Source organism: Lithobates pipiens, unplaced genomic scaffold (genome assembly GCF_037356315.1).
Source record: "Lithobates pipiens isolate NorthernLeopardFrog02 unplaced genomic scaffold, aLitPip1_a1.2 Scaffold_16, whole genome shotgun sequence".
NCBI classification, from domain to species: Eukaryota; Metazoa; Chordata; class Amphibia; order Anura; family Ranidae; genus Lithobates; species Lithobates pipiens.
In genome coordinates this window covers 429719443-429731442 of record NW_027507748.1, presented here as the reverse complement: position 1 = coordinate 429731442, position 12000 = coordinate 429719443, and the positions used below count along the sequence as shown (strand labels likewise).

The window sequence follows — 12000 nt, the reverse complement described above, 5'->3', positions numbered from 1 at the left end:
TGTCACCCCTCTTATCCATGCTATCTTTAAGGTGTCCCATATATTTGAAGGCTAATGAAGATTTTTTTTAGAAACCTTGGAAAGTGGCGCATCCAATTTAGGATTTTTGTTCCACACCTCCTGTGGATCGTCACTGAATGGTCTGGTGACAGGCCGCAAAAAAGGGTTTCTTTTCTGGGTCTGCCCATTCACTCTTCACAGTGTCTGACATCACCAGATGAACTGTGAACACTTTGGATTTCCTCTTCCTTAGACCTTGGTACATCAGGTTATGTTTGGAAGGCAGTTCTTTTTCATCTTCAATTTTCAAAGTCTTGTATATGGCCCCAAGCTAATCCTCCACATCTTCTAGAGCAGGGGTCTCAAACTGGTGGCCCTCCAGCTGTTGTGAAACTACAAGTTCCATCATGCCTCTGTCTGTGGGAGTCAAGCTTGTAATTGGCAGCCTTGCAATGCCTTATGGGACTTGTAGTTTTGCAAAAGCTGGAGGGCCACCAGTTTGAGATCCCTGTTCTAGAGACAATTTGTACTTGGGTCCCTTTCTTTCTTCTCTCCCATCATCTTGCTCTGAATCCAAGCTGTCTGTGGCTATAACGTTAACAGTGCTGTTGCCCGATCGTTCCCTGTGACCCAAAGATGACTTCTGATCTAGGTGAGGCTATGGGATAGGAACTTCCAGAAGGAACTGCTGGAGGTTTAACCTCTGCGATAAATTTTTTGAGATCCCTAAAGGTGGTAGCCATATCATCCCTCACGGATCCAAAAATTTTCACATAAACTGCATCTGTTTTAACCAGTCTGTCAATGCAAATTTGGCATAGCGGTTCTGTGTATTCCAAAGGCATTTTGGTAGAACACTTTGCACACCACTTTCTGGGAGCGGCTTTGGCTCTTTAGGTGGTTTCACCTGCCAAAAGATAAAAACACAGGAAGACCCATGGTGATGAGAAAAAAAAAAAACACACACTGCACACATTACTAAAGTGCACACCCAGTGACACTAGTAACACCCCTGGTAAGCCCCAGCTTGCTAGTGAACGACCACCAGCTAGCTGCTTTCCCATTTCAATGGATAGAAAGGTCACCCACTGGTGTCTACCTGCATCCTGCTGGTGCTTTTGCCTCCCGGAGCCTGGGTCGATGGCATCTCATCCTCCTCCATCCTGGAACACTGTGGCATCCGATACTGTCTGCAGCCGTGTCCACGTGAGATAGCACCAGCACGGCCTTTAAGGGGTCGAACCAGGTCCCCAGCACGTGTCAATGAAGTCGGGAAAAGATGCACCATATCTTCCGGGTCAAGCTAGCCTCCGGCATGAGTACAGTCCCCCCCAGCGTAGTTTGCCAAGGGGACGCCGCATCTTTCCACACCTCCGCCGCTGCACAAAGAAGGACTCCTCCACCAAAAATCCTGGCAAGTACCTCAACCCCTCAGCCCAGAGGCTCCCACAAAATCCTCTCTGCTCCAGCCTGAGACCCCAGCCCAGCTCAGCACTTGAGAGATGGAGTCCCTCAGGTCCTGTGGCAACATGTATCCTCCGGACGGAGGAAACAAAGACTGACCATGGACCTGAGGGACCGCCTCTTAAAGAGGAAAAAAAATCAATGGCAATGTGTTTCCTGTGTGTGAGGAGGAGCTCCATCTCTCAAGGGCTGACCTGGAAGAGGACTGGGGGAAAAATATATATCTTAACTATTACTGTGAAGGATTCTTACAAAATACCCTCTATATATCCTATCCAGTGATAAGTTAATATGTGCCTGAATTTTAAACACCAAATGGTACACAAAAAAAAACCTAAAATATATTCTGCACTCCATATATATATATATATTAGGGGTGTGCATCTTCACTGGGCTCACGATTCGATTACGATTATCTGGTCAACGATTCGATTCCGCGATGCATCACGATTACCGACGAGCTCCCACTTCCGCTTGGGCCGCCTAGTGTCTTTTTAACCACTTGCCGCCCGCCCTATTACAAATTGACGGCGGCAAAGTGGTTTCATAATCCTAACCGGACGTCATATGACGTGATTAGGATTATGAGCCGCTGCGCGCCCCCGGGGGCGCGCATCGCGGCGATCGTTGTTGCGGGGTGTCGTTGTTGCGGGGTGCAACTACGATCTCGGTAAAGAGTCTCCGAGGGAGACTCTTTACCATGTGATCAGCCGTGTCCAATCACGGCTGATCACAGTGTAAATGGGAAGAGCCGGTGATCGGCTTTCCCTCACTCACGTCTGTCAGACGCGAGTAGAGGAGAGCCGATCGGCTGCTCCTCTGACAGGGGGGGTCTGTGCTGATCGATTATCAGCACAGCCCCCCCGAGGATGCCCACACTGGACCACCAGGGACACCACTAGACCACCAGGGAAAAGGTAATAAAAATCCATAATCCTCCCTAGACCACCAGGGTGCCAGTCAGCACAATGGGTGCCAATCAGTGCCCATAATGGATGCCAATCAGTGGCCACAATGGGCATCACTGATTGGCATGCATTATTGTTTGGCACTGATTGGCATCCATTACAATAACACCGATGCCGCCTATGAGTGCCCACCTGTGCCGCCTATGAGTGCCCACCTGTGCCTCCTGAGTGCCCACCTGTGCCGCCTGAGTGCCCACCTGTGCCGCCTATCCGTGCCCACCTGTGCCGCCTATCCATGCCCACCTGTGCCACCTATCTATGCCCACCTGTGCCGCCTATCCATGCCCACCTGTGCCGCCTATCCATGCCCATCCATGCCGCCCATCCGTGCCAGCTATCAGTGCCAATTTGTGCCACCTATCAGTGTCCGTCCGTGTCGCCCATCCGTGTCGCCCATCCGTGTCGCCCATCCGTGTCGCCCATCAGTGCCGCCTATCAGTGCCACTTCATTGGTGCCACATTGGTGCCCATCAGTGCCACCTTATCAGTGCCCATCAGTCTAGCCCCATCAGTGCCCATCAGTGAAGGAGAAAACGTACTTATTTACAAAGTTTTGAAACTGAAACAAAAAAAAACATTTTTTTTTCAAAATTTTCGGTATTTTTTTATTTGTAGCGCAAAAAATAAAAACCGTAGAGGTGATCAAATACCACCAAAAGAAAGCTCTATTTGTGGGAAAAAAATGATAAAAATTTCATTTGGGTACAGTGTAGCATGACCGCGCAATTGTCATTCAAAGTGCGACAGCGCTGAAAGCTCAAAATTGGTCTGGGCAGGAAGGTGTTTAAGTGCCCTGTATTGAAGTGGTTAAACAAACTGGAAAATACTGAACCTCCCACATCAAACGCAGCCACTTGTGCCCGTCAAACGCAGCCACCTGTGCCCTTCAAACGCAGCCACCTGTGCCCTTCAAACGCAGCCACCTGTGCCCGTCAAATGCAACCACCTGTGCCCGTCAAATGCAGCCAGCGTGAGGTGTAAGTAGAGTACAAACCCATTTGTACTCTACTTACTGTTACATTGCATGATGTGCCCCGCTGTATTTATTAAAAAAGGTATGTGCTTTTTAAAAAAAATGTGTCACTATACCGCATGTATTACTCCATCCACACATAGTATAATAGTATAATATATATATATATATATATATATATATATATATATATTATACTATGTGTGGATGGAGTAATATATATATATATATATATATATATATATAATGTATGTGTGTATAGAATAGACTAATAATATTGTACAGGGGATGGTGGAAATGTGATTTGCATTCAAAGGTAGAGTGGGAGGAGCCGCAGTGCAGAGGGCTGGACAGGCGGAGTTCCGATATGAGCCGAGAGCCAGGGGGAACATACTTCGACGTGGAAACCATTCTCTGCACAACACCGGCCCGCCTCTTGCCTCCCGCCTCTCTCCTCTCACGTCTCTCGAGTCCTGACGTCAGCGGGGAATTCTCAGCCCCGCCCACTGACTATAGTTATCATATCAGAAGAGAGGCGGGCGGGACTAATAATTCCCCGCTGACGTTAGGACTCGAGAGACGTGAGAGGAGAGAGGAGGGAGGCGAGAGGCAGGCCGGGCTCGGCATGGCACATTATCGGGATGTATTTACTGTGAATTTCGGGAATCAAGTGACACATTTTTTTTAAAAGCATATACAGCGGGGCACATCAATAACTGTAAGTCGCCATTTATTAAAAAAAGTCATTATAAAACTATGCTTGGAGTGCTTTCCTGGGAGGGGTGGGGCAAGTTTCTATGACGTCACCCGCAATCGATTATCGGGTCCGTATGTATCGATCCCGAATCCCGATGCATCGATTATTTTCAGCACCCCTAATTATATTTTTTATATATATATATATATATATATATATATATATATATAAAATGAGTAAATGAATACGTGTATATCAGATATACAGTGCTAAAATAAAACAGCAAAGTGAATTCACAAATAAAGCGAAAAAAATATATGTGGAAAAAAAATTAAAATAAATAGTCCCAGTGAATTGCTTCAGTGAAAATCAACTAATTCCTGTGTGTTCATCCCTAATCTGTTTCTCCGTGCCACTGATTTCACCAATGTGTGACAACACCACCACCTTGTAGATTGGTTCATCAATGGGATAACCACTCCAAAAAGAGCATCAGTTTGCACTTTTCCCAAACAGCGTGTCAGTATAATTGATTTATCCTGTTCTATCAGTTCTCATAAAAATAAACAGTGATCATTATGCAGTATGTCTTTACTGTTTATTATTAAAAAGGTATAAAAGCTGTCAAACTCACAATTTTATGTGCCCACAAGCCGGCACCAAGCTTATCCAGCGGTGTGTATAGGGTAGAAAGTATCGGCATGTGTTCCCCTATGATCTTCTGTGTTGGCGAGCGTCCCACTCTGCAGGAAGTGACGCAATAATTTTCACAGCAGCCTCTATGCGTTTCGCAAGTAGCATTGCGCCATTCCTGATGACGCAATACTACTTGCTAAACGCAATTTCTGTTGGCTAGGATTTAAGCAAACTTTGGTTTATGTGAACTATATGGATGGCCATTAGGAATTATAATGTTCCTTGTCTCTCCCTCCCCCCTCCGTTTATAATTTATTTACTCCCTCCTTTTTTAATTTTTTGAAATGGGGAGGGAAAATGTGTGTGTGTGTGTGTGTGTGTGTGTGTGTGTGTGTGTGTGTATGTATGTGTATGTATATATATATATATATATATATATATATATATATATATATATAGATAGTTTTTTTTACAAAATAGTTTTGAGAAGATATAGCACATATACACATACAGTTGGGCTATAACACGGGATTAATGATAATTAAGATTGGTAAGAGGGTCACAAAAACTAATGAAAAGGACATGTGGTATTTAACACTATAAAGTCTGGATGGTTGTCACTTTTTTTTTTCTCTCATTAAGGAATAAAAGAATGTTGGTAGAGAGTTGCGACTTTCTCCTCTTCAAAATAATATAGGTTTGGGACTGAATAATAGGATTATAGTAAGGGAGGAATATGTTTGGGAATAAATAATAAGTGAGCAGGGGTCACTAAAGTAAAGGATTATTTATAGAGAAGAAAAGTAAAAGGGAAAAAAGGGGATTTGTATATATTTTTTTCCTCTTATATTATATTTTTAGAAAATTGTATTTTATATTTTTGGTACTATGAGATTGAGCCAAGAACTGTGCCGATTGTGGTGACTATGTGTCTTGTTTTATTTATATGTATGATAAGCATGTTTAATAAGATTTTGTCGTGAAATGTCATGGAATGCTTTTATGTGAAAAATATCTTAATAAAAATAATTAAACAATTATAAGAAGTCAATTTAATTTAAATTCACATTTATACAGTGATCAGTGCTATAAATATGCATATTACTGTATAAATGTAGGGAAGGGTATAACACTAGGGGACGATCAAGGGGTTAAATGTGCTACCTAGGGAGTGATTCTAACTGTAGGGGGAGGGGACTCACAAGAGGAGGAGACCGATCAGTGTTCTTCTGTACTGGGAACAAACAATTGGTCTCCTCTCCCCTGACAGGATGTGGATCTGTGTGTTTACACACACAGATCCATGTTTAGGCTATGTTACCGGCAATCGCGGGTGCCGGTGGACATCGTGGCCGCTGGGCACGCACACCGGCTCCCAAGTGACGCGGTGGGCGCATGCCCCCTAAATGGCAGGGAAGCCCATAGACTTAGTGAAAAAAAAGATTCCCAACTGAGAGCTCCCGGGAGTTTTATTCATTTATGTGTTGCTGGAATTCAACAAGAAGTCAATTTAATGCGTTGGGTTTGCATTCTTACCACACTTGGTGGCACATGCACCTGAATAGGAGGAATAAAGAAGAGTCACAAGTTATATTATCATTGTTCACATTGTTGGGACTATTTATTCACTAACTCTATGGACTTTTTTGGAAGTTTTGATGCGTTGGATTTATATATTTATCTATATAGTGGTTTTGAGTTATTCATTTACTTGGTTTTGGGTGTAGTACCTTACTTTTGTGTTCTCAATAGGTTAGAAGTGTTTATTTCACATAATGGGGCAGCCACATTTTTTCCCTGCTATAGCAAATTGAATTATGCTTTGCTGGGGTTTTTCGCCTTCCTCTGCATCAACTTTGGGTATAGGACTGCGTCCATGGGATTGTAATTTTTTTTGGTTGAACTAGATGGCCTTGTGTCTTTTTTCAACCTATGTAACTGCATTTATTTTATTATATTCACGCTCTTGCAAAGTGAACCTCAATGTCTCTCTGTGAAACCTCGAACGGAGGCAAAAACATTTTTAAAATTGAATATGTCATTTTTCTGACTACAAACAACTTATATTTTTTACTCCAGACCATATAAATATATACAAAACCCCTTACTATATTTAAATGTATTTGCATTTTCCACAACTTATTTTGGGAATGGCCAACTAAATGTTTGATGTTTCTCGTGTGAATTAGGATTACATATTCAGCTAAATTGGAGCACTTCTGATAACATAATATTACATTTATCACTGTATACTTCAGTGTTCTTTATCTGACCTAGTGTTAATTGATATTTAGGCAACATTTGTCTGTTTTGCCAAGACGCCCATTTGCTCCGAAAAGTGCTGCAGATCTGAAACTTGGTGATTTAGTGAAATTCTCGCATCCAGGTGGCAAAATAAGTAAGGGAACAGTGCAGTACAAGGGTCCCCTGCCTGGCAGAGAAGAAGTGTACCTTGGAGTGGAACTGGAAGGAGGAGATCTTGGGAAGCATGATGGTGTGTTCCAAGGAACTCGATACTTCTTGTGGTAAGAGAAGCTTAAATATGTTCACATTTCTTAATCAAAACCTACAAGCAAATAAACATGTTGGCTGCCACTAATGGTTTCTGCTTGTAAAAATGCTAATGATCTGGCTGTCATGACCCTTTTGTATTGCGTTACCATCCAGAAGGGGGTGCAGATGAGATTTGACATTACTCCTTTACTTTCCAGATCCCCATACTGCCTTCGGGTCTGTGACTCAGAAAATAATAAGCCTGTGGTTCAGCAAAATAGGCAAAAGCACATTCAAAAAGCAGCCATCAATTGCCCTCCTTTTTATTTTTCTCAAGACAATGGACGTTAAATCTGAAGTTTAGTATTAAACAAATAAGTTGTGTGATGGTGTGTATCCCATTACTGAAGGTACATGTGTTTGCTAAAAAAAAATAAAAAAAAAACGCTCTTCCACAGTTGCCAGATATTGTCCTCAGTAGCTACCTTCCGGCACTGTAAGAGCCAACTAAAGACTCGTCTACACAGAAAAGTTGAGCAATCTGTCTCCTTTTGCTCTCTCCACTTTTCACAGAACTCCTCTTACTTCAATCCCACAATGCCTTGCATTCTATGAATTACAAGTCACCTCCTGGCCATTCAACTGCTCCTGTGCCCATTCACAGAATGTGTTGCATTATGGGATTGTAGTAAGAGGAGTTCTGTGAATGGTGGGGTAGAGAGAGCAGAGGGGGTGGGCGGATGATAAAACTTTTCTGTGTGGCCGAGTCTGCCAAGGATCTTAGCTAGTGACTATGAGGGAGCACAGAGTGGAGACTTTTAGAAAAAGCAGGCACCTGTACCCATCACAGAGAACTAATGGTGTTGTATCCCATACTAAACTTCAGCTTTATTCTATACTTTACAACTGTACATTAGGCTCCAAAGTGCTATGCTAATTATTATAATCTGTGACAAATTATTTTAATATACATAATTAGTGATGACTGAATCTGCATAGATTCATGCAACTTCAGAAATCCATGATTATGACCCATGTAGGATTATTCCCAGACTGTCCAAGTCTGCATGCATTACATTTTCTATATTGCAATTCACTTCACAGTGAAACGGTCACCTAAACCACCGACACACAAAGTGTGCATGCTATTTGCAAAATATATGCAGCCAATAGAGGGGGGGGGGGGGGGAGAGAGCAGAAAGGGGCAGGTGGCACAGACAGCAGGAAAAGTCCTGGTTGCATCTAGTTTCTAGGGGACTGTAAAAAAAAAAAAAAAATTCTGCATCTGGCCATTTTACTATTTTGGACAGGGTCTGCCGTTGGTTGCCAACCAATAAAGGACTCTCATACACCTATCTGTAGTTTGCAGACACAGTCCAGTGCAGGTTATTGGTACAGAGTAGGGGACACTGCTAATAAGCACAGACCAAGCAATCTATTGGTATACTTGTTGGACAGTAATTGATTCTAATTCTAAACCATGAATAAACATTACTTCCAGAAATTTTATTGATAGCAGGCTTTCATAACCACTGTATAGATCAAGCTTTTTCAAACTTTTTATCCCATAAGAACCATTGAAATAATTTTCAGATATCAGGGAAACCCACCTAAAACCAATTAATTGGTGGTCAATTGGCCCCTTACATTGGTGGCTAGTGTGGAGAATGTTCCCCTTACAGTGGTGATCAGAATGGCACTCTTACAGGAGGCTCAAAAGACCATTGGCTCTTTACTGTTGGTGCTGCCAAGTGATGCTGACCCTAAACTATTCAGGTACCATCAAATAAGACATAAGTTAGCCCCAGCCCAGGAAGTCCTAGCAACTTCTAGAGTAACTCTAAGGTTACATGAAACCCTGGATGAAAATGGCTGATACAGATTGGTATTCTCACTCTTACCCGAGTTTCCAAGCACTGATTCAGCCATATGCAGTTCCAAGTCAGCACACAGCTGAGAAATGTCAGTCAATAAAATGTAGCGATTACCCCCAAAGGAGAAGCACTCATGCATAGGTTCTCTGATTCCAGATGACAACGATGCTTCTGGCAACACCACACCCTCCCACAAATCAAGGCTGTAAAAGGAGGATTTATTTGGGCTATACACCCAACAAGCACAACAATAACATACAGCAACAACAAATTAAGGAAATACACAAATCTGTACAATGCAACAAATGAGAGGACACAGTACTTCTGTACCTGAGCTTTAAATTTGGTGGTCTTAACTAAATGTGTTATTAAAAGCAAAAAGGTCCTTGAGTCTCTCCAAAATCCCTCTTGCTAGCCAGGGTGATATTGTATGTTGGGCCCCAGAGTCCTGTGTTGGAGCAGTCAGTAAAGGGTGTTCAGCCAAATTATGACCCAAGTTAGGGCGGCACTGTCCTTTTAAAGAGATTAGAGAGGTTGTAGCCAGCGGTCTATCAGCACTATGCAGTCTTTTGTGAAGCTACCTCCTGCTGTGGCATTGGAGGTGACTCTGGACACTGTCGTGGTGCTCTCTCCTGAAACCAATGATGTCCTTTAGTGAACAATTAGTGGGTGCCGGCATCGGGTCCGGGCGACTTGCTGATCAGCTCCTGCTGTGTAAAATCACAGTGGGAGAGAGCTGTTGGCGTCACGCACATGCGGCTGAAACCCGGAAGTGCAGAATCACGTAGGTTTTATGCAACCCTGTGCAGTGTGGCCACCATATAGCAGTAAATGTGCTATGGGCGGTCGGCAAGTGGTTAATACGTATAAGAATTTTTAGTGGTGAAAAAAAAAAACACTTACCCTACTTTTTCCTACTATTTACACTTAGCACACAATAGAACAGGCATCAATAAATAGCGAAGCGCAATTCAGATCTGGACCTGCATTTCTACTCTCGGACAGTTAGCCTTATAGAAAGTATGATGTCATTGGTAGAGAACACCATCTAAACCTATTTGTATTTTCCTCCAACAGCAAACCAAACAAAGGTGCTTTTGTAAACTTCAGCAAAATCATCATGGCATGGAGTTAAATGCCTTGCGCTGTGGACACTTCAAAAGAGAAAAGTTGAAGCAGCTAGATACAAGTGAAGAACTGCAATTTTTTAATCTAACGCTAAAACTTGTCAACTTCATGAGTAATGCGTAGTGGATGATTTATTCTGACAACATTTTACAGCCAAGCCACAATACTTGTACAGTTATAAGGATTTTTTTCTTGTCCAGGCATTTTGATAAAACAAGGAGATATTTAATATCTTTACCTAGGTGCATTTACTTTCTACAGCAGGAGGTAGATTTTATTTCATGTATATATATTTTCTGTTTAACTTTGCTCAAACAAATGTTTATTATAATCTTACAGTTGGAGCAGCTGGGGACATGTTTTTGGCTTATATTAAACAATTAGATGGATTTTGAGCAACTGCATAACTGTATGTATTACTACTCCAAACAAGTCTTTCTGAAAAATTAAAGCCTTTGACTATCAAAACTTCATCTTTGAGACTTGCCCAATAAGGTCTACAGTACAATATAGGGTCTATTAAACAAACTGCACAGAAGGCCTGATTTACTCAGTGTGAACAGTGGTAGTTTAATGAAAGTCTCCTGTGTTTACTTGATATCCAGTTATGGACCAGAAAAGCTTTATTTTACTAACATGCACATTGCTGCATGGTTTTTATTCATTTTAGAGTGAACTTGTGCCCAGGCTATGTACATTAAAGTTTTTACATGGTCTAAATATGCAAATAAAAATATTTTAAAGGATAAAGTATACTTATTCTTTTTGCCCCCTGTTCTAAGTTAATCCACCCTCCTCCTAGAACAGATGCATACTTGCCTCATCTCAACTACTGTGGATCCATTGTTTGTTTTTTTACACAATGTTGTAGTAGCATCACACAGACTTCTATGGGGCGGTGACTGGGATAAAAGACAAAGAGAAATGATCTCAGTGTATATGGCAGACAACCAACCAAATCATGCATAGGTGCAGGGTGGGTTAGGCAATTTAGGCCCCCTTTACCTCTGTAGCTATAAGCATTGTGGAAAATATATCTTCGACATTCATAACAGAAGGATTGAATGCTAGATCTTTTCCTTCTACTTTCTATTGCAGTGGAATCATTTTAGCCTTCCAGCCTTCTAATATCAATGCACAACAGAGGTTCCTAAGCTTTAGATCTTGTTCTCACAAATGTATTTAAAGCAGAACTTTAGGATTTTCTTCCTTTCTTATGATTTAAAAAGAGTAAAAACTGTTGAATGATAATAAATGACTTCAGCCAATCACTAACCATAAGTGAAAGAAATGCTTTTGTGTTATTCATATTCTCTGAAAAATGGCCAATAAATCATAAATTCTGCCAGGGTATGTAAACTTATGAGCAAAACTGTATATAGGTTTTACACACTCTGCCCTGTACATATGTATGCTCTACTGATTTTGGAAAACGTTACATACAATATTATTCTTGAGAACGGGCAAAACACTCACAAGCTTACTGGAAGCCAGACATTACACACAGGAGTTGGCCAGAAGTATTCAAGCTATTCCAGAAAAGGGATGGGCTTTATGTTCAAGTCGAACGTGAGTTTGACTCGAATATTGGCCGTTTGCCAGTTCGCCGAACAGCTAACAACACCCTATAAAAATCTATGGGAGAAATCAAAAGTGATAATTTTAAAGGCTTATATGCATGGTATTGTCATAAAAAGTGTTTGGGGACCTGGGTCCTGCCCTAGGGTACATGTATCAATGCAAAAAAAAAAGTTTTAAAAAAGGCAG

The 12000-nt window shown here is 41.8% G+C and overlaps 1 protein-coding gene across 2 annotated transcripts in view; it reads left to right on the top strand.

The window, feature by feature from the left end:
- LOC143983179 (uncharacterized) overlaps window positions 1-11176 on the top strand; it is a 76887-nt gene extending 65711 nt beyond the window's left edge. For both annotated transcript variants that reach the window (XM_077482570.1, XM_077482569.1), the window contains exons 11-12: window positions 7033-7263; window positions 10183-11176. In XM_077482570.1, coding sequence (XP_077338696.1) covers window positions 7033-7263; window positions 10183-10240 — 289 coding nt within the window. In that variant the 3' untranslated portion in view covers window positions 10241-11176. The remainder of the gene's footprint in view (window positions 1-7032; window positions 7264-10182) is intronic.
- Window positions 11177-12000: the final 824 nt, after the last annotated feature.